Source organism: Theropithecus gelada, chromosome 4 (genome assembly GCF_003255815.1).
Source record: "Theropithecus gelada isolate Dixy chromosome 4, Tgel_1.0, whole genome shotgun sequence".
Taxonomy (NCBI): Eukaryota; Metazoa; Chordata; class Mammalia; order Primates; family Cercopithecidae; genus Theropithecus; species Theropithecus gelada.
Window position 1 is genome coordinate 38,077,500 of NC_037671.1, and position 25,605 is coordinate 38,103,104.

At 50.6% G+C, this 25,605-nt stretch overlaps 3 protein-coding genes across 4 annotated transcripts; 2 read left to right on the forward strand and 1 right to left on the reverse strand.

Moving 5' to 3' along the window:
• Positions 1 to 2,802: 2,802 nt before the first annotated feature.
• Positions 2,803 to 5,709, forward strand: CLPSL2 (colipase like 2). The gene is made up of 3 exons (XM_025384278.1): positions 2,803 to 2,905; positions 3,651 to 3,773; positions 5,514 to 5,709. The coding sequence occupies exons 1-3, from the start codon at positions 2,822 to 2,824 to the stop codon at positions 5,607 to 5,609; spliced, it is 303 nt and encodes a 100-aa protein (XP_025240063.1). The 5' UTR covers positions 2,803 to 2,821; the 3' UTR covers positions 5,610 to 5,709.
• A 1,555-nt stretch (positions 5,710 to 7,264) lies between these two features.
• CLPSL1 (colipase like 1) lies at positions 7,265 to 14,220 on the forward strand. Its single transcript, XM_025384535.1, is given in 4 exon segments — positions 7,265 to 7,331; positions 7,334 to 7,359; positions 13,209 to 13,331; positions 14,077 to 14,220. Coding segments are annotated over 4 exon segments (360 nt in total).
• Positions 14,221 to 19,778: 5,558 nt separating this feature from the next.
• Positions 19,779 to 22,187, reverse strand: CLPS (colipase). Of its 2 annotated transcripts, none has more exons than XM_025382974.1 (3): positions 21,396 to 22,187; positions 20,533 to 21,364; positions 19,779 to 20,083 (listed from the first exon to the last, which is right to left on the reverse strand). In XM_025382974.1, the coding sequence occupies exons 2-3, from the start codon at positions 20,707 to 20,709 to the stop codon at positions 19,895 to 19,897; spliced, it is 366 nt and encodes a 121-aa protein (XP_025238759.1). In that variant the 5' UTR covers positions 20,710 to 21,364; positions 21,396 to 22,187; the 3' UTR covers positions 19,779 to 19,894. The 2 variants fall into 2 exon arrangements, with proteins under 2 accessions (XP_025238759.1, XP_025238758.1); XM_025382973.1 differs by having other exon boundaries at positions 20,533 to 20,655; positions 22,045 to 22,178.
• Between the last annotated feature and the right edge of the window lie 3,418 nt (positions 22,188 to 25,605).

The window sequence follows — 25,605 nt, forward strand, 5'->3', positions numbered from 1 at the left end:
CCTTTAGCCACCCTGTACCCCTGCTTGGAAACCCTTAGTCTCTGCTTACCAAATCCCAGTCCCCCTTCAAGGCTTAGCGAAACAGCATGGCCCTCTCCTGCCAGAGTCCGAGACATACAAGCTTGAGGCCTCCACCTCCTCACCTCCAAACACTTCCTACTCTGGTCCTCTTGTCTAGGAAGGCTTTGAGGATCTATTTTCGCATTTCAAACTCTTAGGGCACCCACTCATTCCTCAGACCATGACTGCTGGACCCCCCTTAATAGTTAATGATGAGAACCCCCTTACTAGGGGCAAAGCCCTCTGGCCGCTCCCAGTGTAGTTTAGTGGTAAGAACTTGGACCCAGGAACTAGAATGCCCTGGATTTATATCTGACTCTGCCATTTCATCTTGTTACTTGGGCAAGTAACTTTATCTTGAGCCTTCAGTTTCCTAGTCTGTAAAACAGAGCTAAGAGTTACACAGCAGAAATGAGAGTAGATGCTAAATATTCCAAGACTCCCTTGAATTTCCCAGCCTCCCTTGCAGAAGGTTAGAAGGTTGGGATCATGTGACTAGTTCCAGCAGGTGGTTTGTGAATGGAGAAGGCAGGTCTTCCATGGAGACCTTGGACGCTAGTTTTTTTTGTTTGTTTGTTTGTTTGTTTGTTTTTGAGACAGGGTCTCACTCTGTTGCCCATGCTGGAGTGCAGTGGAGCGATCATAACTCACTGCAGCCTCAGCCTCCCGAGTAGCCAGGACTACATGCATGTGCCACCATGTCTGGCTAATTTCTTAAATTTTTTTTGTAATGATGAGGCCTCACTATATTGTCCAGGGCTGGCCTTGAACTCCTGAGCTCAAGAGACTCGGTTGGGCATGGTGGCTCCCACCTGTAATCCCAGCACTTTGCGGAGGTTGCAGTGAGCCAACATTGTGCCATTGCACTCCAGCCTGGGCAATAGTGTGAGACTCTGTCTCAAAAAAAAAAAAAAGAGAGAGAGAGATCCTATCACCTTGGCCTCCCAAAGTGCTGTGAATACAGGCGTGAGCCACCATGCCCAGCCAGAGGCAAGTCTTATAGATGGTGTGGCTACAGGATGGAAGAAGGGTCTCTTGCCCCAAATCAGACTTTGCATAAAGCATTATTGTGCCAAGCCATGAAATTCCAGGAATTCTGTTGTGACAGCCAGTGTTAATTACTCTGTGACAGCTAGTGTTAATACAGGGAGGGCTCACGGAAATAATGGATACAGGGCCCTCTGAGTGCGGTGGGGGCTGTTATTCTTGGCTGTTATTCCCCACCAAGACAGGATTTCTCAGTCCATTTCTTTTTTTTTTTTTTTTTTCTTGAGACGGAGTCTAGCTCTGTCGCCCAGGCTGGAGTGCAGTGGCCAGATCTCAGCTCACTGCAAGCTCCGCCTCCCGGGTTTACACCATTCTCCTGGCTCAGCCTCCCGAGTAGCTGGGACTACAGGCGCCTGCCACCTCGCCCGGCTAGTTTTTTGTATTTTTTTAGTAGAGACGGGGTTTCACCGTGTTAACCAGGATGGTCTCGATCTCCTGACCTTGTGATCCGCCCGTCTCGGCCTCCCAAAGTGCTGGGATTACAGGCTTGAGCCACCGCGCCCGGCCTCTCAGTCCATTTCTTAAGCAAAACTTCAAAAGTAGAAGCAGGCTGCAGTGGTGGCTCACGCCTGCAATCCCACCAGTTTGGGAGGCCTAGGCAAGAGGATCTCTTGAGCCCATGAGTTCAAGACAGCCTGGACACATAAGGAGAACCTGTCTCTATAACAAATATTAACAATACAAAATTAAAAAAAAAAAAGAAATTAAAAAAAGCAGAAGCAGGCAGGCGGGGTGAGGTGGAAGCTTCATCCATAGGGAAGTCCTGAGGAAGACCTGCCTCCCCCAGTTCCAGGATTGCTCTATGCAGCTCTCCCTTAACCCTCTTCCCCATTCTGAGTTTTCTTCTCTTCCCACCCCTCCATTTTGCCCCCACATCTTGACTTTCACACAATTCACAGATGAATCCTTAGACAATTAATAAAATGATTAGGACTGCACGAGATTTAAGACTTAGAGACCATCTTGTCCCACCTCCTGGTTCTTACAGAAGAGGAGAATGGGGCCTGCAGCGGGTGTGAGCAGCCCAGAGGGTGGGGCTGGATTATCCTGAAGTTAAGGGGAGGATCTGGGGCTGCGAGGGCAGACAGAAAATCAGCAGCACGAAGGAAGCTCTTTTTCTTTCAGCATATATGTTTTGTGCCGTTTATAAAAATAAAATTTTTGAGGCCAGGTGCGGTGGCTCATACCTGTAATCACAGCACTTTGGGAGGCTGAAGCAGGACGATCACTTGAGGCTAGGAGTTCGAGACCAGCCTGGGCGACATGGGAGACCCCCGTCTCTACAGAAATTTTTAAAATTAGCTGGGTGTGGTGGCGCACACCTGTAGTCCCAGCTACTCGGGAGGCTGAGGCAGGAGGATCACTTGAACCTGGGAAGCAGAGATGGCAGTGAGCCGAGATCGCGCCACTGCACTTAAGCCTGGGCGACACTGTGAGACTCCGTCCGTAAAATAAATAAATACAATAAAAACATAGTTTTATCTTACAGTTTCAAGCTCCTACTTGGAAGTAACACGTATGGAGGCCCCTACAGTCTAGAATCCCAGCCGCGAGAGCCTCAGCGCAGTTCCTCCCTCCTTCCCTTCCACAGCCGTCCGCGCCCTCCACGCCCCTCCTCCGCGGGGGCGGCCTGGGGCGCCGGGTCACGTGGCCGGGGAAGAGGGTTTATCCCGCTGCCCCTCCGAGCTCCGCCGCTGCTCTGCCGCCCAGGCCCATGGCCGCAGCCCTGGCGCTCGTGGCGGGGATCCTGGCGGGGGCGGTGATGCCCCTCTGGAGCGCGCTTCCGCAATATAAAAAGGTGAGGCAGGGAACGCGCCCAGCCCGCCGCGACCGCAGGGGAGGGTGGCCCCGCCGCAGGGGCAGTGGAGCCCGAAGGCGCCGGGCAGCCTGAAAGGGAGAGGTGGGTCCGGAACCACACCTAGGCGGGCAGCTTGGGGCATCCTCAGACGGACTTCAAAAGCCGCTGCACTCTCCCCTGGCGGCCTCGAGGGGAGAGAAATTGGCTTATGACCAGCACCCTCGCTCCCCCCGCCTCCCCCGCCCGTGCCTCTTCCGATGGCCTCAGTCCTGGGCTCACTTGCCTCCCCAAAGTGCTCACAGCCAAACCCTCCCTGCCTGCTCTGGTTTCTCCCCCTCTTCCTCCGCCTCGCCTCACTGTCTAGTGATTCTTCCAGGCACGAGGGCTCTCCCCTCTTCTTTTTCTCTCCCTCTTTTTCGAGCCTGCAGTCCCCTCATTCTCACCCCCCAACCCCGCCCCGCAAAATGGTACACACCCTATGGGACTCATGGAGGTGAGGGCGGTCCAGGAAAGGAGAGGCCGAAGGAAAAGTGCTAACCCCCCTCTCCTCCTCTCCTCTGCTCCCCTGGGTCCTGCTGAGGGGCCGGGGTGGGGCTGGTGGGGGACCAGTCCCCCCAGGGGGCGACAACCTCATAACTTCTCCTGGACCCCTGGGCTCTTTGGCAATGGTGGGAACCCTCTCTTACCCTCCCACACAACTCAGGGATTGTCCCCAGCCTGGCAGACATCCTGCCTGTCCCCACAGAAAATCACAGACAGGTGCTTCCACCACTCTGAGTGCTACAGTGGCTGCTGCCTCATGGACTTGGAATCCGGTGGAGCCTTCTGTGCCCCCAGGGCCAGAATAACCATGATCTGCTTGCCCCAGGTGAGGCCCTAGGATGGGGCAACTTCTGGCAAGCGGGCAGAGGAGGTTAAAAAAAAAAAACAAAAAACACCTGGCCCCACCTGTTTTTTCACCTCTGTCTGGGGTGCCCTTCCTCTTCTCCACTTGGCAAACTCCTACTCATGGTACAAAACAACTCCAGCCACCTCCTCTGAGAAGCCTTCCCTCCTTGGAGCTCCTGTACCCTGGGGTCAGACATGTATCTTCCTAACTGGCCATGTATTTTCTCTGCCTTTCCCAGTGATTAGAACTCTTCAAGGGCAGGGATTGCATCATATTCATCTATGAAGCACCTACCCCCAGCTTAGTGTCTGCACATAGTAGGTGCTCAATAAATGCTTATTTTTGTTTGTTTATTTTGAGATGGAGTCTTGCTCTGTCACCCAGGCTGGAGTGCAATGGCATGATCTTGGCTCACTGCAACCTCTGCCTCCTGGGTTCAAGCAATTCTTGTGCCTCAGCCTCCTGAGTAGCTGGGATTACAGGGATGCACCACTATGCCTGGCTAATTTTTGTATTTTTGGTAGAGATGGGGTTTTGCCATGTTGGCCAAGCCGGTCTCGAACTCCTGACCTCAGGTGATCCACCTGTCTGGGCCTCCCCAGGTGCTGGGAATATAGGCATGAGCCACTGTGCCCAGCCAATAAATGCTTGTTGAATGAATGAATATCTCTTCTCTCATATCACTGAGGCAGGGTAAGTAGGAAATGACCTTCCCCTTACTAGTCCCCATCTCTCTGCCACAGTGACATGATTTCTTGAGAGGAGCATGGCGCTGTAGTGGCAGGACCACAGCTTTGGAGTTGGACCTAAGTTTAAATCCTGACTTTTCCACACCCTATCTTTGTGACCTCAAGCAGGTCATCATGGCTCTCTGAGCCTTAGTTTCCTCATCTACAAGGAGAGGCTAAAGTACCTACCTCACCAGGCTGTTGGGAAGATTGTGTGGTCCTGGGAAGGACAGCGTGCAGACCAGCATGGTTGTCACTCATTTTTAGGAATGCAGGGAGAAGTATGCCCTGTTCCTGCTCACCTGGCCCTGGGCCCAAACCTTTCTAGGATGGGTGGGCTCAGCCTCTATGTCCCTATGTGGGGAGATGACAATACCCTAAGGAAGCAGCAGGGCCCCTACCATGGCCTGACCCTACAGCTGAAGTGGCTAGAGGGTTTTTTTTTTTGAGACAGAGTTTCGCTCTTGTTGCCCAGGCTGGAGTGCAATGGCGTGATCTTGGCCCACTGCAACCTCCGTCTCCTAGGTTCAAGCAATTTCTCTACCTCAGCCTCTGGAGTAGCTGGGATTACAGGCATGCGCCACCATGCCCAGCTAATTTTTGTATTATCAGTACGTGACCATGTTGGCCAGCCTGGTCTCAAACTCCTGACCTCAGGTGATCCACCCGCCTCGGCCTCCCAAAGCGCTGGGATTACAGGGGTGAGCCACCGTGCCCGGCCTAAAGGGTCTTTTTATTATCACCACTTGATCTGCTCTATCTCATTTAGTCCTCACAACAACCCTATGAGGTGGGTTACTATTACTGTCCCCATTTGACAGATGAGGAAACTTCATTGACTTGCTGAAGGTCATGCAGTTACAAGCTGTAGAGACAGCCTAGGTCTGTCTTACTCCAGCCCTGGTACTCTTGGTTCTGGTCCCTAAGAAGTTTAAGTCCCCATCCTTCCTGCATTCTGGTGACTCCCAATTCTCATACCCACTCCCTGCAGACCAAGGGAGCTACCAACATCATCTGCCCTTGCCGGGTGGGCTTGACATGCATATCCAAGGACTTGATGTGTGCCAGCCGGTGCCATATGATTTAGAGGAAGATGCAGACTGATCACTGCTCCCTTGGGGCCAGAGGCTCTGGGTGCCACCAACTTGCACCAAATCCAGCTCCTGAGACATTAAAGTCACTTCCTGGCCTGGCCTCTGTCTGTACTTTCTGGGCGAGGAGACCTGGTGGGGATTGTACCAGTCTAGGGGGCAGGCAAAAGGGGAGACTGGAGGCATGAATGAGCTTCTCATGGGATTTGGCTCTGTCAGGAGCTCAGGGTAGAACTCCAGGAAGGGAATGGCGCAGGGAGGGTGTGGTGGAGCAGGGGCTGGGTCTGGGAAAGGGCCGATTCTCTGGTTGGAGGGCTGGAGGGCTGTGTGGGAGAGATGGGATTGAGGAATATGCCTGTAGAGTGTATGTTGGGGTGCCTATCAAGGGGTGTGTGGTAGGTAGAGACTAGGTGGAGGTATCTGAATATTTCACGGGGCGGGTTGGGGGGCACAAAAGGGTAGAGGTCATTAGAGAGTTGGTGAGAATGTGCAAAGTATAAATGCAAAAATGCCTGTGGTGGGAAAGGGACCTGGTGCATCAATGCCTCCGCTCTCTCAGGTATTGTCAGTTCCACTGCATGGACAAAGAAACTGAGGCCCAGAGAAGCGACATGACTTGCCCTAGGTCATATAATTGCGGTAGCAGTGAGGCCTGTTTCTGCTGCAAGTATCTTAAAAACCAACCCAAATTGGTCTAGGTGAGGAGGGGATTTCCTGGTGATCAGAAGTGGAAGTCCAGAGGTCGGGCAGCCCTCAGGTGGGGCCAGAGCCAGCAGCTCTCAGGCTGAATTCCTTCCCAGTACTCACAGACATTCCAGGTGTCACCTAATAACAGGTAGGATTTATTGAGCATTTCCTGTGTTTCAGACACTGTGCAAGGTGCTTTCTTTTTCATTTAATTTAAAAATTTAAGACAGCACCCAGGCTGGAGTGCAGTGGCTCAATCGCAGCATACTGCAGCCTCAACCCCCTGGGGTCAAAAGATCCTCCCACGTCAGCCTCCCAAGTAACCGGGACTACAGGTGTGTGCCACCATGCCCGGCCAATTTCTTTCTTTCTTTCTTTTTAATAGAGACAGGGCCTCAGTATATTGCCCTGGCTGGTCTTGAACTCCTGGGTTCAAGTGATCCTCCTGCCTCAGCCTCCCAGAGTGCTGGGATTACAAGCATGAGCCACTGCGCCTGGCCCAAAGTGCTTTCTTAACTGTATTGACTCCTCTTTCTGTCACAACAGGGCTATAGTAGGTGTTATAATTATCCCTATTTTACAAACAGGGTATTGAGGCTCCTAGAGTAAGGGTTGGAACTGAGACTTGAACCCAGACAATCCTGCCCCAGAGGCCAGGCTCTTAACCACAAATCCACCATGTACATCAATATTGTGCCTTTCAGAGAAAGAAAACATCTCTGTTCCACAATTCTCAGCAAACATCCTAAGATCGGTTCTGATTGGATTGGCTTAGTCTGCCTGAACTAATCATTGTGGTGGAATTTGCTGATTGGCCTAGCCTGAGTTTTGTGCAGGATGGGAAAATTCTGACAGGGTTGGGTGCTGGTTTTACCTGGTGTTCCCACAGCTGGGAGCACACCCACATGGTTGGTGTGCAGGATATTTTGCTGGACCTTAGAAAAGCCGCCACCACTTGTGGGCCATGATGCTACCCCAGTGGCTACTGCTGCTGTTCCTTCTATTCTCCTTTCTCTTCCTCCTCACCAGGGGCTTTCTCCAACAAAATACAACCTTTTGGTAAGAAAGCTGGAGAGTGCAGTCACCTCCTCCTCCACTGTCCTAAGGCCTGTACTATTTGGGGAAGTGAGTGGGCATGGAGGCTGGTGTGGGAGAAGGCCAGAAGTGGGGGCAGCAGGGAGTGCTGGGTGGAGGATGTCTCGGAGGAACGAGAAGACACCCTGGTCCTGGGAGCTGTGCCAGGGCAGTGCCAGGTGCTGCTGCCACAGAGGTGAAAGTGAGAGAGCCCCCCTGCCCACGCACACATGTGGTGAGGGAGACAGGTATTCACTCATGCAACACATTTTTATTGAGTACCTGCTATATGTAAATTATTTTTCTACATTTAGTGATAGGTCTGTGAGCAAGAAAGATAAAAATCCTTGCCCTTGTGGAGCAGTCACTGTAGTGTGTGAGGCAAAGAAGTAAAACCTTACAATAGATGCTGTTAATAATGGTATCTATCTCAGGTGATAAGCAAGGAAAGTGAAAATAAGAAACGAGCTAGGGACGTGGTGGTATGAGAGGGGTTTGCAGGGTTTTTTGTTTGTTGGTTGGTTTGTTTTTTTTGAGATGGAGTCTTGCTTTGTCACCCAGACTGGAGTGCAGTGGGGCAATCCCAGCTCACTGCAACCTCCGCCTCCTGAGTTCAAACGATTCCCCTGCCTCAGCCTCCCAAGTAGCTGGGATTGCAGGCACCCACCACCGTGCCCAGCTAATTTTGGGGGGTTTTTTTGTATTTTTAGTAGAGACAGGGTTTCACCGTATTGGTCAGGCTAGTCTTGAACTCCTGACCTCAAGCAATCCACCTGCCTTGGCCTCCCAAAGTGCTGGGATTACAGGCATGAGCCACAGCACCCGGCCAGCGTTTGCAGTTTTAAATGGGGTGCTCAGGGAAGAGCTTACTAAGAATGGGAAATTTTAGCAAAGGCCTACAGGGAGGGAAGTCCTTCCTAATGGGCAAAGCAGGCAGGTCTCTGGGAGAAGAGCGTTCCAGATGGAGGGAACAGCCAGGACAAAGGTCTGGGGGTGGAAATGTGCTGACATATTCAAGGAATAGCAAAAGGGAGTGAGAGAGAGTGGAAATCATGGGAGATGAGATCAGAGAGATAAATGGAACAGAGTTACAATATTCTCATTTATTCAACAGTTATTCATTCAGCACCTGCTAAAGTCCTTACACATTACAAAGCACCTGCAATGTGTAAGGACTTTAGTCCAAGGGGCTAAGAAATACAGCAGTGAATATGAGAGCAGAAGATCTGTGTCCTAGAGCTGAGGTGCTAGCAGGGGGAGATAAATTATTTTTAAAACATATAAATAAGATGATTTCAGAGAGTCATAAGTGTTGTGACCAAAGTACAACCAGGTGATGGGGACTGCTCTGCTGGTGTCCAGGAAGTCTTCAGCCCGAGGCAGGAGTGGGAGACAGCCGGGCAAAGAGTGCAGGACAGGGTGCTCTGGGCAGAGGGCCAGCAAGCACAGATGCCCTGGGGTCAGGCCAGGTGTGGATTCAGAGCCCCAGTGATGGCTTTGAATCCAGAGAATGACATTGTGGAAATTATCTTTTGAAAAAGACTCCTCTAGCTGTTCTGGGAAGAACTGACTTGAGGAGGTTGGGGAGGTGGAAGCGAGAAGGGGGATGGGGGGGGGGCAGGGGGGGGAGGTCACGGGCAGGGGGGGAAGCAGGGGGGCCGGGAGGCGGCTATAGCCAATCCTCCATTCCTGCTTTATTTTCTTTATAGCACGTAATCACACATAATAGGATTATACATATATAATATAAATATTACTTGCTTTATATATATAACATATATGGTAAAAATTACACCTAACTAGGTGCCCAAATCTTGAGTTTACATAGAAATCAATGGATTTGAATCTATGCAGACCCCCTCATCACTGCCATCAGAACAAGATATAGGACATTTTCAGCACCCCAAAAGGCTCACTCTCTCCTAGTCAATAGAACCAAAGGCAACTGTCTCCTGACTTCCATTATTATTATTATTATTATTATTATTATTATTATTATTATTTTTGAGATGGAGTCTCGCTCTGTCGCCCAGGCTGGAGTGCAATGGCGCAATCTCGGCTCACTGCAAGCTCCGCCTCCCAGGTTCACACCATCCTTCTGCCTCAGTCTCCTGAGTAGCTGGGACTATAGGCGTCCACCACTACGCCTGGCTAATTTTTTGGATTTTTAGTAGAGACAGGGTTTCTCCGCATTAGCTAGGATAGTCTCGATCTCCTGACCTCGTGATCCACCCACCTCGGCCTTCCAAAGTGCTGAGATTACAGGCATGATTACACCGTGCCCAGCGACTTCCATTATTATAAACTGATTTTGAACTTTGTATGATAAAATCACACAGTATGTACTTAGAAAAAAAAAAATCTGGGTCAGGTGCAGTAGCTCAAGCCTGTAATCCTAGCACTTTGGAAGGCCGAGGCAGGTGGATCACCTGAGGTCAAGAGTTCGAGACCAGCCTGACCAACATGGTGAAACCCCATCTCTACCAAAAATACAAAATTAGCTTGGCATGGTGGCACATGCCTGTAATCCCAGCTACTTGGGAGGCTGAGGCAGGAGAATTGCTTGAACCCGGGAGGCGGAGGTTGCAGCGAGCCAAGATCGTGCCATTACACTCCAGCCTGGGCAGTAGAGTGAGACTTTGTCTCAAAAAAAAAAAAAAAAAAAGGGGGGGTGTGCAGGGTGCGGTGACTCGTGCCTGTAATTCCAGCACTTAGGCCGAGGTGGGCAGATCCCAAGGTCAGGAGATCGAGACCATCCTGGCTAACACAGTGAAACCCCGTCTCTAATAAAAATACAAAAAAAATTATCTGGGCATGGTGGTGGGCACCTGTAATCCCAGCTACTCAGGAGGCTGAGGCAGGAGAATGGCATGAACCCAGGAGGCACAGCTTGCAGTGAGCTGAGATTGCGCCACAGCACTCCAGCCTGGGCGATAGGGCGAGACTCTATCTCCAAAAAAAAAAAAATCTGACTTATTTTGCTCAACGTTTTATCTGTGACACCGTATCATTTCACTTATGTATCTCTTCCCTGTCTTCCCTCTTTAGAGCTTTACTTGTCCAATAGTGCAGTTACTAGTGTGAACCCAAAATATCTGAGACAGGTCTCGGTCAATTTAGAAAGTTTATTTTGCCAAGGTTAGGGACACACCCGTGATACAGCCTCAGGTGGCCGGGGTGCACCTTGCTTTTTTTTGTTTTGTTTTGTTTTGTTTTTTGGGGTACAGCTTGCTTTTGTACATATTAGGGAGACATAGTACATCAATCAGTACATGTAAGGTTTACATTTGTTCAATGTGGAAGGGCGGGACAACTTGAAGTGGGGGATGTGACTTCCATTCCAGGTCATAGGTAGATTTAAACATATTCTGATTGGCAATTGGTCGAAAGAGCTATTATCAGCAGAAGGGAATGTCTGGGTTAAGATAAGGGCTTGTGGAGACCAAAGTTTTATCATGCAGATGAAGCCTCCAGGAACAGGCTTCTTAGAAAATAGATTGTACATGTTTCTGATCAGACTTAAGGTCTTTGTTAATGGTAATGCTGAATGGGGTATTAATGAGGCATGTCCAGCCCCCACTTCCCGTCATGGCCTGAACCAGTCTTTCAGGTTAAATTTTAGAGTGCTCTGGCCAAGGAGGGAGTCCATTGAGATGGCTGTGGATTGGTGGTGGTGGGAGGCTTCAAATTTTATTTTTGGTTTACACTAGCCACATATAGTTACTTAGATTTAAATTTATGAAAATTCAACAAAATTTAAAATTCAGGCCAGGTGTGGTGGTTCATGGCTGTAATCCCAACATTTTGGGAGGCCAAGGTGGGAGGATTGTTTGAGCCCAGGGGTTCAAGACCAATCTGGGCAACAAAGCGAGACTCCTGTCTCTTACTGGTGGAAGGTATCTGAGTTATTGGCAATGAATCTGCATGCATTTGCAGCAACCTCGATTCTTGCCTCCTCAGAAGAAAGAATTTGACTGAGGGGCATAAAGCAGACAAAGAGACTGAGGCAGGTTTCAGAGCATGAGTGGAAGTTTATTAAAAAGCTTTAGAGCAGGAAAGAATGGAAAGTACACTTGGAAGAGTCCCAAGTGTGCAACTTGAAGGACAAGTGCAGTGTTTAACCTTGGCCACCTCCAGCGTCGCGTGCCTCTCTCCCCTGATTCTTCCCTTAGGGTGAGCTGACCACATGTGCAGTGTCCTCCTTACCCTTGGGTAGTGAGCACACGCAGTGTGTTTAGGAAGTTGTGCGCATGCCCGTCTGAGACTTTCTTCCCTTTTCCAGTGGAGTGCGCCCACAGAAATTCATACTCCTCCATTTTTTCTCTTAATGTGCGTTCCCGGGCTCACTCACCCAACACCTGAGATTTTACTGGAAGCCCTTTTTGCTTCTCTCTGGCCCCTGCATTCAGTGAACACTTTAATGTTAACAGCTATGGACCATTAGGAGATTGTCTCTCCCTGGAGCCTAGCTGCCAAATTGTCATTTTTGGAGAGGCAATGTGATAACTGTTGAACCATCACCTGACATTCCTGGTGGGAGGGGGAGAGCCCTCTCCTACCCTGCTCATGCCTGTCTAACTACCTGTAACATCTCTACAAAAATAGAAAAATTAGCTGGGCATGGTGGTGTATGCCTGTGGTCCCAGTTACGTGGGAGGCTGAGGCAGGAGGATTGCTTGAACCCAGAGGCTGAGGCTACAGTGAGCCATAAGTGCACCACTGCACTCCAGCCTCGGTGACAGAGTGAGACCTTGTCCAAAAAAAAAAAAGGAAAGGAAAGAAAGAGGGCTGGGCGCGGTGGCTCACAGCTGTAATCCTACTAGCACTTTGGGAGGCCGAGGCAGGTGGATCACCTGAGGTCAGGAGTTTGAGACCAGCCTGGCCCATGGTGAAACCCTGTCTCTACTAAAAATATAAAAATTAGCTGGGCATGGTGGCGCACGGCTGTAATCGCAGCTACTCGGGAGGCTGAGGAAGGAGAATTGCTTGAACCCAGGAGGTGGATGTTGCAGTGAGCCAAGATCGCGCCACTGCACTCCAGCCTGTGCGATGGGAGCGAGACTACATCTCAAAAGAAAAAAAATAAAAAAGAAGAAAAGAAAAGAAAGAAAAAAGTTTTAAATTCAGCTCCTCAGTTGCACTACCATATTTCAAGTGCTCAGCAGTGGCTAGTGGCTATTGGACTGAGCAGAAAAAGCCCATTTTCATCACTGCAGAAAGCTCTGTTGGACAGTGCTGCTCCGGAATGTCAGCTGCAGGTGGACAGGGATTTCTGTTTTTGTTGTTCCCAGCTGTATTCCCAGTGCCTGGAACAGTGCCTGGCACACAGTAGGTGCTCAGTATTTGCCTGTTGAATGACTACTGAAATTGTCAGAGATGATGGGTGGCTGTGATCAATAATGTTAATTACTGTCCTAAGCCCCAATACTGGGTGGAGGTCATTGATGTGTGTGGCGGGGGGGAGTGGGTGGGGGGAATGTAGGTGACCATCAGCCACCGGTGAAAGGGTAAGTATGAGTTTTCGGGAGAGAAGACTGCAGCAGAATGAAGTGAAAGAGAGAGACAGGGAAGTCTAGACCACCCTGGTGTGTATGAGAAGCAACCTGTGTTGAGGGCACCAGGAGTAAACCTTTTAAAAACTGTTCAGTCCCCTCCAGGTACCCTCCATCTGTACAGACTTACCCTGGCCCCCACGTAGAGACCGCCCTGCCTGGCAGGAGCCAGAGATGATGGTGGGAACACAGTCTGGGGAGAGCCCCGTAGGGAGAAAGCCCCGGGCGGCAAGGGCGGAAGGCGGGCGGTGGAGCTTGGCGGGGCCGTGTCCCTCCCTGCAGGACCTCAAGGAGGTTTGCATCCGGAACCAGGACTGCCAGACTGGGTGCTGCCGACGGGCTCCAGACATCTGCGAGTCGCACTGCGCGGAGAAGGGGTCCGAGGGCAGCCTGTGTCAAACGCTGGTGGGTATCGGCGCCTGGGGGGAGCCAAAGGGGAGTCAGAGGAAGGGGGAGCCGGGGCGGGCCAGATTCCTGGGGAGGCAAGAAGGGTAGGTGGGCGGAAATGTCCCGGAGCCTGGAATTCCCCCGTGGGACTGCACCTCCAAGCCTTCTGGGGGAGCCTGTGGACGGAACCAAAATGGCAGCCCACCCTAGGATCTTGGAATCCTGGTTGGGGGCGGGGAGGCGATGCTTCACTCCCTAATGTGGGTTCTCATTCTCCAGGGGTCCTCTCAGCAACTGCCGAAAGTAGTACAGTAAATGGGCACAGCTAGGTCTGGCCTCTGCCCCAGAGCCCCGTCTTCATCCAGTACAGGAGTTCTGCTGTGGCCCCGGGTGTTCCTAGTGGAGGATGGGCAGAGGCAGCCTCTGAGCTGGGTGTGTAGGGGAGGGAGTGGATTTGCCCATAGAAGGATTTAAAGACAAGACATGGAGGCCTTACAATGGTGTGTCCATGGACTTAGGACAGGCAGATGGATCAGTGACAGGCAGGGTTACAAGGGCTGGAGCCGGGAGGGCACTGAGCAATCCAGGAGCCAGCCTGGAGAAGGCAGCCAGAGGTGCCACTCTGAGCAGCTGTCAAGTTATCCTTTATCCCTGGCTCCTGGCTGTGGGCAAGCACGGAGGCCCTGGAGCTGGGCTGGGCTGGGCTTGGGGGCTCAGGGACGAGCTGCCCGCAAGGTCGAGGTCAAAGTCCTGTCTTTCCCAGGCATTCTTTGGCCAATATAGACAGTGTCCCTGCCTGCAGAACCTGACTTGTGTATATTGGAAGAGTGAGAAATGGTCGGCCATTGCCTATGGCCGTTGTGAGAAAATTGGAAGGCAGAAGCTGGCTAAGAAAATGTTCTTCTAGTGCTCCCTCCTTCTTGCTGCCTCCGCCTACACCTGCTGTCCTCCCTACCCAGAGCTCTGTGCTCCGCCCTGTTCCCCAGAGCCTCCGCCCTGAGTGGAGGGAAGGGGGAAGGAGTGATGCGCCATCATTGAAATAAAGAGCTTTTTTAATGTTTGCTGCCCACAGAGTTGGGGCCTGGGTGGGCTGGGCTGGGGTGGGCATGGTGCAGGTTTCGGGGGGGCGGGAGGTGATATGAGGGAGGAAGCAGGAAGGGACACTGTTGGGCTTGGGGTCTTTTCCCAGTTGGTGCATGAATGAAAGTCCCCCGGAGGAGACCAAAGCTCCCTTCCCACCCCAACCCCTTTCTGCCTTCAGCCCACTCTGTAATCTACCCCCCGAAAGCCCAGTTCACACGTGATATTTCAGTTCCACGACCTTGAATTTCAGAAATGTGAAAGACGGTACACAAACATCCATGTGTATGAAGAATTGATGATGTTTTTGGAGCACTTACTAGATGTTAGGGGCAGCTCTAGGTGCCTTATGCACATGATCTCATTTCGTCCTACAACAAACCTGTGGAGTCTGTCCTGTTATCACCTCTGTTTTGCAGGTAGGGACACAGGGGTTGAGCAACTTGTTCAAGGTCACACAGTTGGAAAGTGCAGAATCTGAATCTTCTGGGAGGCAAGAGAAAAGAGGGACAAGAAAAGAAGAAAGGAAGGAGAGCCTAGGAAAGAGTGAGAAAGAAATACTGGAGCAGTGACTGTGGTGTGGGGTTGGGGAGAGAATGAGTCAAGTGGAGTTTTAGGAAGTCTCAGTATGTGGTGAGGCTTTTCGAGTTAGATGATAGCTCGCTTGTTTGTGCGTGGTGCCTGTTATATTCAGGTTACATTTTGGAGTTAATTATTTCAGATTTTGGACCTAAGGTTCCACATTCAGCCACCAGAACTGAGCCAAACGTGCGGTCCTGGATGTTGGGCTTAGGATGCAAGGGCTGGGGAGTTTGGAGGTAATCTATGGTTGTACTTAGAACACCCCCTTGTAAGTCACAGCAAAACAATGTGAACCATACCTTGGTAGAATATGCTGTCCTGTACTAACTGTATCAGACTGATAACCAGACTTCCATTGTGTTACATGAGCTCTCCCCATTCAGAAAAAACCTATGAAGGAGAGATGGCAAGCTGGAAACCCAATGATACCCAGTGTCTAAGAAGTTCCCAAAGATACCCAATGTCTAAGAAGTTAGAAGGGAAAGGGGAGAATACAGAGCCCAGAAATAAACCCAAGCCTGTACAGTCAATTAAGTTTCAACAAGGGCACCAAGAAGACACCCTAGGGAAAGGATAGTCTTTTCAATAAATGGTGTTGGGAAAACTGAATATTCACATGCCAAAGAATGGAATTGGACCCTTATCTTATAGCACACACAAAAATAAACTCAAAATTGATTAAAGACCTAAATATAAGACCTGAAACCTTAAAACTCCTAGAAGAAAATATAGGGGAATATTACACGACATTAGATTTGACAGTGATTTTTTGGATAAGACACCAAAAGCACAGGCAACAATAGCAAAAATAAACAAATGAGACTACATGCTGAAAAGCTCTGGACCCAGCGCGGTGGCTCATGCCTGTAATTCCAGCACTGTGGGAGGCCAAGGCATGTGGATTGTCTGAGGTCAGGAGCTCGAGACCAGCCTGGCCAACATGGTGAAACCCCATCTGTACTAAAAATACAAAAATTAGGCTGGGCACAGTGGCTCATGCCTGTAATCTCAGCACTTTGGGAGGCTGAGGCGGGTGGAACACGAGGTCAGGAGATCGAGACCATCCTGGCTAACACGGTGAAACCCCGTCTCTACTAAAAATACAAAAAATTAGCCAGGTGTGGTGGCGCATGCCTGTAATCCCAGCTATTCAGGAGGCTAAGGCAGGAGAATCACTTGAACCCGGGAGGTGGAGGTTGCAGTGAGCCGAGATCGTGCCACTGCATTCCAGCCTGGGTGACAGAGTGAGACTCCAAAAAAAGAAAAAAGAAAATACATTTAATGGGTAAGTGTGGTGGCTCGCGCCTGTAATCCCAGCACTTTGGGAGGCTGAGGTGGATGGATTGCTTGAGCCTAGGAGTTCAAGACCAGCCTGGGCATCATGGTGAAACCCCATCTCCACTAAAAATATAAAAAAATAAGTCCGGGTCTGGTGGCTCATGCCTGTAATCCTAGCACTTTCGGAGGCCGAGGTGGGCAGATTGCCTGAGCTCAGGAGGTCGAGACCAGCCTGTGCAACACAGTGAAACCCCATCTCTACTAAAAATACAAAAAAAAAAATTAGCTGGATGTGGCGGCATGCGCCTATAGTCACAGCTACTCAGGAGGCTGAGGCAGGAGAATTGCTTGAACCTGGGAGGTGGAGGCTGAAGTGAGCCAAGATCGTGCTATTGCACTCCAGCCTAGGCAACAGAGAGAGACTCCATCTCCACCCCCGGCCAAAAAAAAAAAAAAAATTAGCCAGGTATGGTGGCACAAACCTGTAGTTCCAGCTACTTGGGGGACTGAGGGGGGAGGATCGCTTGAGCCCAGGATGTCAAGGCTGTAGTGAGCCATGATCATGCCACTGCATTCCAGCCTGGGTGACATAGTGAGATCCTGTCTCAAAAAAAAAAAAAAAGCATTTAATACACCTAACCTACTGGACATCATAGCTTAGCTTAACCTACCTTAAATGTGCTCCATCAGAATGCTTACATTAGCTGAGCAAAATAACACAAAACCTATTTTAGAATAAAGTGTCGAATATCTCATGTAATTTACTGATGTTCTACTGAACACATGTCACTTTCACACCATCATAAGGTTGAAAAATAGTCAAACCATTGTAAGTTGGGACCATCTGGTTCTTTGAGCTGTGGTTAGACTATGCCTCTGCTGTGCAGGCGTGTGATGCTGAAAAGCAACAGAAATTGAGAGTCTACAGCAGTACTGGCTGTTGGAAACAAAATGCAAGCTATATAAAGGTTGGGCTCTTGGTCACTTGCTTCTGCAGAGCCCAAAGCCCAACTGCCTACTTACTTTTGGAGACCAGGGACATTTTGACATTTTCCTTATGCCCCCCACAGTCCAAAACATGGTGCCAGGCACACTATGGTCATTCAGTGAACACATGAAGAGGACATGAATGCAGATCCCTAGGACTGAATGTGGCACCAAGAAGCATGACTCAGCCCTGCCTCAGGGCCTGAGACTCCTCCTGGGTTAAGGTATTGAAAGTTTCTCTTGTTGAGCACATAATTCACAGACACCATTACCTGGTTTCCTAATAGCCATTGCCCCCTTCCCTGCCAACTGAAACCCAATATTGTTTGGGCATCAATATGCCTGGCTCCAGGAGAAGGATCTTATTCCCTTTGCTTTCCCAGCATCCCTTGCAGCTAGAGGTAGTCAGATAACCAAGTTCTAGCCTCTGAGATATGAAGAGAAGTCGGCCTTGAGCATTTGGGGAAAGACAAGAAGAGAGCATGGGCCAGGCGCCATGGCTCACACCTGTAATCCCAGCACTTTGGGAGGCCGAGGCAGGTGGATCACCTGAGGTAAGGAGTTCAAGACCAGCCTGGCCAAAATGGTGAAACCCCGTCTCTACTAAAAATACAAAAAATTAGCTGGGCGTGGTGGCGGGTGCCTGTAGTTCCAGCTACTCGGGAGGCTGAAGGCAAGAGAATTGCTTGAACCCAGGAGGTGGAGGTTTCAGGGAGCCAAGATCACGCCACTGCACTCCAGCCTGGGCAACAAAAGCGGAACTCCATCTCAAAAAAAAAAAAAAGAGGGTGTGCAAGAAGAAACTCTCTGCTCCTTCTCCCCGCTTCCCAGCCGTCAACTACTCCATGCTTCCTGCCTTTGAGTATGGTGGGAACATGAAGTCAGGAGCTGCTCCTAAGGCATGTGGCAACCTTGAAGAGAAGGTTGGATTTGGATTCATGAGAAATATAGGTTCCTATTTGCTTCAGCTGTAATTACTTGGGTTTTTCTGCAACTTACAGCTGAATGCAATCCTAACTCATAAGCCTGTGGTTAAAAGGGGATTCACTGATCACAAAACTGCAAGATCCTAGGGCCGGCACCACATGGAAGTTTCTTTCTTTCTTTTTTTTTTTTGAGACGGAGTTTCGTTCTTGTTGTCCAGGCTGGAGCGCAGTGGCACGATCTCGGCTTACTGCAACCGCTGCCTCCTGGATTCAAGAGATTCTCCTGCCTCAGCCTCCCGAGTAGCTGGGATTACAGGCATGTACCACCATGCCCGGCTAGTTTTGTATTTTTAGTAAAGATGGGATTTCTCCATGCTGGTCAGGCTGGTCTCAAACTCCTGACCTCAGGTGATCCGCCCACCTCGGCCTCCCAAAGTGCTGGGATCACAGGTGTGAGCCATCGCCCCCGGCAACATAGAAGTTTCATTCAGTTCACTGTCCCTCACTCTCTGGGCATCTCCACCGAGGGGTCGGTGAGCTTCTGCTTGCATACCTGGAGGATGGGAACCTCAGTACTGCCTAAGGTAACTCATGTTTGATGGCTCCTGGGCATATACAATCTTTATATTAAGGCAAAATTAAATTCCCTACAATTTCCACCCATTTTTCTTAGTGTGAATAATTGGGAAAGAAAAAGGAATCATAAGGCCAGGCACGGTGGCTCACGCCTGTAATCCCAGCACTTTGGGAGGCTGAGGCGGTGGATCACCTGCAGTCAGGAGTTTGAGACCAGCCTGGCCAACATGATGAAACCCCATCTCTACTAAAAACACAAAAATTAGCCAGACATGGTGGTGGGCGCCTGTAATCCCAGCTACTAGGGGAGGCTGAGGCAGGAGAATTGCTTGAACCTGGGAGGCAGAGGTTGCAGTGAGCCGAGAGATCAAGCCACCGCACTCCAGCCTGGGCAACTCTGTTTCAAAAAAAAAAAAAAGGAATCGTAGAAGCGGGGCAGTGGAGTTAGATGGTAGAGTGCCAACATTTTCTGATTATGTGAAATTGGGCAAGCTCCTCTCTGAAACTTGGTCTCTATCTATAAAGTGGAGATGAGAAATTCTCCCTCCTGGGTTCCTTGTGAGCATTTGCTGGCAGAGAGTAAGCTCATAGCAATTGAGAGTGGTCTGACCCCTTAACACATGAGTTGTGTCAGCTAGCTGTCACATTTGATAATTGTGTCCAGAAAAGAGGTGAGAGCCCAGGACACTGATGCCTCTGATGCAGGGTGACTAACATGGGCCATTAAAACTCCTTACCCGCAAGGGTGTGTGTGTCTGTGTGTGCACATGTGCCCGCTTGTCTCTCTGAGAACCAGCGGGACAAGGAGGGCATCCCAGGTAGGCGTGACTGCTCCCCAGAAATGGAGGGCCTCCCAGGCTGGCTGGGCCTCCTTCACAGCTTTGTCTCCAGTATCCAATCTGTTTGGCCACATCCTCTCCAGCCCCAGACCCATCCCTTGTTCTTCTGACCTGCCTGAAGCCTGCCCTGGTGGGCCAAAGGCCTGATGCAACTTCAGAGAAGATGCTGACTCAGAGAGAATATGCAGGAGACTGGGAAATTTTTGCAGGAGGCCTTTAATTGTGAAGAGTCCAATCAGAAAACAGAGGTGCTGGTCAAGGAGGTGGCCAGCCCGGGAGATGCCCTGGAGCAGGGGGAGAGGTGCCCCTGAGCCTAGTGGCCTGCAGCATTTTGGGCTAGGTATGGGAGTGGGTGGGCGGTCTCACTGCTTGGAGCGTCCAGTGTCCCAATGTCGTGGCAGACGCCGAAGTTGGTGTTGGTGATAGCGCCCACAATGGTCTTGTCTCCCTCACAGGTCAGGCCACGCTCACAGGGACACTTGTAGTAAATCCCGTAGAGCGTCTGCAGAGACACAGCCAATGAAGTCAAGGCTATGGGGGGATACTTTGGACATCAATTGTCCCCTGCCTGACCTATAGAACCAGTAGGCCAGCCTGTGTTTTCAGGGAGTGCCTCTCCCACCTACCTCCCCAGGGGTGCTGTGGGCCCTAGAGACCCCAGTTCTGACCTCTGCTGTGGCTCATTTGCTCTTACTGGCTTGATCTCTCTGGGGAGCCTCTACTTACCCAGTCATGAAATGGGGATAACAAATCCTCACCCCCATCCATCTCACTGGTCACTCGGGTCAAGAGAGATGATGGGATGGGAAAGTGCTTTGACACCTGTTGACCTCCCTCTCGTCTCCTCAACATTCAGTGTCCAGGCTGACCCTCCTCCCTGATCCCACTCACAAGTGTTCAGGGCCCTCCTCCCCATTCTCCCAGACCCATGCCACATCCTCAGGCACCCACCTTGACAGAACACTCGCTGTTCTCTCTGGCCAAGGGTATGCAGCGGGCCAGGTCCAACGCACCCGTGTGTTGGCAGCATTGGCTCTTACACTGGGCACTATTCATGCAGAGCTCACCGTTCTCCTGCAAGGGGCAGCCAGTCAGCCCAGGCCCCGCTCCCTCAGGTCCCTTCTCCATTCAGACCCGCACCCACCACGCACTACTGCTAACAGTGTCTCCCCTGTTGGGGATGTATGTGAAGGAGTCCAACCCGTGGGTCTGGTGGCCTCTGTGCCCCCCCCACCCACATGAGAAGTAGGCATGCGGTGACAGAGAAGCAGCCTGCACAGAGGGTCAGGACCCCCGGATTCTAGTACCGGCTGTACTACCAACTCCCTGCGTGACTCTGGGCAAGTCACTGCCTCTCAAGCCTCAGTGTTCTCATCTGGAATGTGCACATGAGGCCCCTAGACAGGCTCTCCAAATCTCTCTGGGTCCCACACACCTTTAAGGAGGCAGTGAAGATTGCCTCTCCCTGCAAGACTCCTTCCTCCCGCAACAGATCTGATCTATCATCTCCAGGGTCCTGGACCTCCAAGTCCAGCCATGGCCCCAAGTTAAGAGAGTTCAGAATCTTTCAACCTTATGGACGTTCTGGAAGGGCTTTCCCAGCCAAGACCCATGGTGGAGAGGGGGTGTGGGCCAGTCGCAGGGCCCCAGCTTAACCACTTTCCAGCTATGTGACCTCAGGCAGGTTGCTCACCCTCCCTCTGTCTGAAGATAGGGCTGACTATGAAAGCACCTCCCTCAGTGGTTATTACGAGGACAGAATGAGCAAACATCTCTGCGGCATCTCGAACTGTGTTGGACACACAGTAAGATGCCACCATAAGTTAGAAGCTGGAATGATTGGCACAAAGCATTTTCTCAGGATGGAAGCCCAGGGCTCTGGATTTTTGTGAAGCTCCCTCATAGGGCCAGGCGAGGTGGCTCACGCCTGTAATTCCAGCACTTTGGGAGGCCGAGGTGGGTGGATCATGAGGTCAGGAGTTCGAGACCAGCCTGGGCAACATGGTGAAACCCCATCTCTACTAAAAATACAAAAAATAGCCGAGCGTGATGGCGGGCGCCTGTAATCCCAGCTACTCAGGAGGCTGAGGCAGGAGAATCGTTTGAACCCAGGAAGCGGAGGTTGCAGTGAGCTGAGATTGCGCCACTGCACTCCAGCCTGGTGATAAAGTGAGACTCCATCTTAAAAAAAAAAAAAAAGAAAGAAAGAAAAAAGGTCCCTCATAGCCAGGTTGAGCTGCTGCTCTGATCATGCTCCAGTTGGAGCTGGAGAGGGGCTGATCAGCCTTTCCTGTGGCCCCTGGGAAGAGGCATACGACAGGCCATGGAAGTAAACAGATGGATGCAAGATGCCACTCCTCCCAGCCCCTGCCAGTCCAGGTGGGGACATCAGAGGTCAAGGTCCAAGCTTAGGATGTCTTCACCTGGGGACTCAGGAGGCCCCTTCCCTGAAGACCCTCTTACCAGGTTGATAATGATCCCCCGTGGGCCAGGAGCTGCATAGGCCACAGAGAGGGCGACAAGCAGGAGGATCAGGATCTTCTCCATGGCGAGTGGGACAGCTGGTGTGGGTGGCAGGAGACAGAGCCAGCTGTGGTGATGGGGCTATAAAAGGGGCCTTGACCTCACGTGACCCACCTACATCCCACAGGGCTGGCCGTGGGCAGAGGTGCAGCTGTGGCCAATCTGCTGGGGGGCCGGTCCTGATAAGGAAGCTGGGTGAGTACCTGGTGGCCTTTTGCGTGTGTGTGTGTGTGTGTGTGTGTGTGTGTTGTGTTGGTGATAATTGTGTTGCATCATGGTTAAGAGTGTGGACTGTGTACAAGTTATTAGTGAGGCAAACTTACTATCTGTTCCAACTATTCTGCCTTTCATCTTATCTGTCAACTAAGGATAATTTAAAGAGTTGTGAGTGTTGAATTAATACACATTTATATGTGTTACATATATAAACATGATTATATACAATTATAAGAATACATTTATATTGTATATTCCCATATGCCACATAAGCAGTGGGTAAGGGCAGCTGCCCTTGTGTCCTGAGCTCCTGGGCAGTGCCTGGATGAGTCTGAGGCAAGAGAGGCACCTATGGTGTGAGTGCCTGCTTACATTCTGTGTACTCGGGGCCTCTCTGTCTCACCATAGTCAGGTCTTGCCTTTGGCCCACCCAAGCCCGGGTGTCTAGCAGTGTCAGACTCCAGGTATGAGGATCCCAGCCTCCCACCCCTCAACCTTCCTTCAGTCTCCTCGGGGGATTCCAGACCAGGCCCAGATCCCTGGGGCTGACAGTTCTGCAACCCCCAGCCGGCCAGGGTGTGTGTGCTTTTACTCTGGCACCCTCCCCCTGCCCTCACACCAGGGGGCTGCCTGCAGGCTTGACTCAGGGGCCCTTAGGAGGCCCTTCCTAAATGCCTCTCTCCCCTTTTCTTTCTACCTCACTTACTATCTGCAATTCCAGCATCAGATACACCTTTAGTTAAGCTTTCCACTCACGCTGCCCCCTACCCAAGGCCACGTGTGCGCATGAGCAGTCGCTAGTCCTGGCTGAGAATGAAGAGGTCTTGTCAGCCTCAGATGGAGCAGGGGCCTCAGGAAGCTGGGAAGGGCACAGCTGCCTGAGTTTGCTTAGGCATGGGAACAGAGCAGCTTTTCCTGAAGGACTAGTCATGGCAGCCAGAGGCCCGTGCCCTTCCCCTCTCCATCCCAGGAGGTAGAAGACAGCTCCACTGAGAGGCCCAGGCCTCAAGCACAGCTTTTAATTTAATTTAATTTAATTTTTTGAGACAAGATCTCACTCTGTCACCTAGGCCAAAGTGCAGTGTGCCATCTTGGCTCACGGCAGCCTCCACCTCCTGAGATCAAGCAATCCTCCCCCTCAGCTGCCCAGGTCTCAAACTCCTGGGCTCAAGCAATCCTCCCACCTCGGCCTCCTAAAGTGTTGGAATTACAGGTGTGAGCCACTGTACCCAGCCTCAAGCACAGCTTTGATCCAGACCAAGCTGGCTTCAAAACTCAGCATTTACTAGAGCTACATGGCCTCAGACACATTATTGAAAGTGAAGCTCCCTGAACCTCACTTTCCTTATTTACCTTAGGGAGATAATGCCTCCTACTTCCTGAGGCCATGATTAAGACAATGCATGTGGAACGCCTTCGGAAGTGCCTGGCACATGGTGGGTGCCCAGCCATATAATATGACCCACTTCCTCTCACCTTTACATCCCTGGGGTGTGGAATGTAGAGGAATAGCTGGAGGAACAGCCAAGAGACTCTCAAAAGAAAAACCCATTTGGTTCCAGCGATGCAGAAATACCACTGATGAAACAACACTATCCCCTCTCTCTTTTACAAAACTCAATGTTTGAAACCACTTTTTCCTATGAGCTCACTCTGATCCTTCCTTCTCTTTACCTGCTCTCCACCCCCCGGGACCTCTGTGAGGTGAGCCACAGGGAAGGGAATCACTACTCCCTCCTCACAAGTCAAGATGGAGACTGGCGGAGGCACCGGAGGAGAGATTTCTGTCCATGCAGGGAGCCGTGAAAACCAGCAGCCCTGTCCCTAGTTGGTCTCAGCCAAGCTCACAGAGGAAAAAGACTGGAGTTTTTTCCATCACAAATGAAGTATAGCAAAGAGAACTTTGACATTGTATGTGCTTCTAAAAGGAAAGCAAAAATTAAGTACCTGTCGATGAAAAGAGTCAAACTCTGTACAATATTTGAATAGATTTCTTCTGAGCCAAATATGAGCAACCGTGGCCTGTGACACAGCCCTCAGGATGTAACTGCTCACGGGCTTCACCTTACCCACTACCTAGACAGAGCTGATTCATCAAGACGGGGGAATTGCAGTGGAGAAAGAGTATTTCATGCAGAGCCAGCTGTGCAGGTGCGGGAGACTAGAGTTTTACAGATTTGTTGTTGTTGCTGTTGAGACAGAGCTTCACTCTTGTTGCCCAGGTTGGAGTACAATCGCGTGATCTCGGCTCACTGCAACCTCTGCCTCCTGGGTTCAAGTGATTCTCCTGCCTCAGCCTCTCGAGTAGCTGGGATTACAGGCACGTGCCACCATGCCCAGCTAATTTTGTATTTTCAGTAGAGACAAGGTTTCACTACGTTGGTCAGGCTGGTCTCGAACTCCAGACCTCAAGTGATCCACCTGCCTCAGCCTCCCAAAGTGCTGGGATTACAGGCGTGAGCCATGGCGCCCAGCAGGGAGCAGAGTTTTTAAAGATAACTTGGTGGGTGGGGGAAGCCAGTGAGCCAGGGGTGCTGATTGGTCCGATATGAAATCATAGGGACTCACAGCTACCTTCATGCACTCAGTCAGTTCCTGGGTGGGGGCCACAAGATCAGATGAGCCAGTTTATTGATCTGGGTGGGGCCAGCTGATCCATCAAGTGCAGGGTCTGCAAAATATCTCAAGCCCTGATCTTAGGAGTGGTTTAGGGAGGATCAGAATCTTGTAGGTTCCAGCTGCATGACTCCTAAGTCATAATTTCTAATCTTGTGGCTAATGTTAGTCCTACCAAGGCAATCTAGTCCCCAGGCAAGAATGAAGTCTGCTTTGGGAAAGGGCTGTTACTGTCTTTGTTTAAACTATAAACTAAGTTTCTCCCATAGTTAGTTCAGCTTATGCCTAGGAATGAACAAGGACAGCTAGGAGGTTAGAAGCAAGACGCAGTCAGTTAAGTCAGATCTCTTTCACTGTTTCAGTCATAATTTTGCAAAGGGGGTTTCAGAATAGGAGAAAACAAAGCAAGTGACCCCCTTTTGAGCACTCCGTAGCTTTTATGGCATCTCTACTTGCCAAAGTTTATGTAAAATTGAAATAACATGGTCTTTGTGCACATTTACGTTAAGGAAAAAGAGCCCTAAAGTTGACCTGTAAACTATAGAATTCCTAAGTCGTCTTTTTCTCTGTTTTTCTTTTCTGCCTGCTCTAAATCTGCTTGCTTGCTTTTCCTTCCTTCCTTCCTCCCTCCCTCCTTCCCTCCTTTCTTTCTCTTTTCTTTCTTTCTTT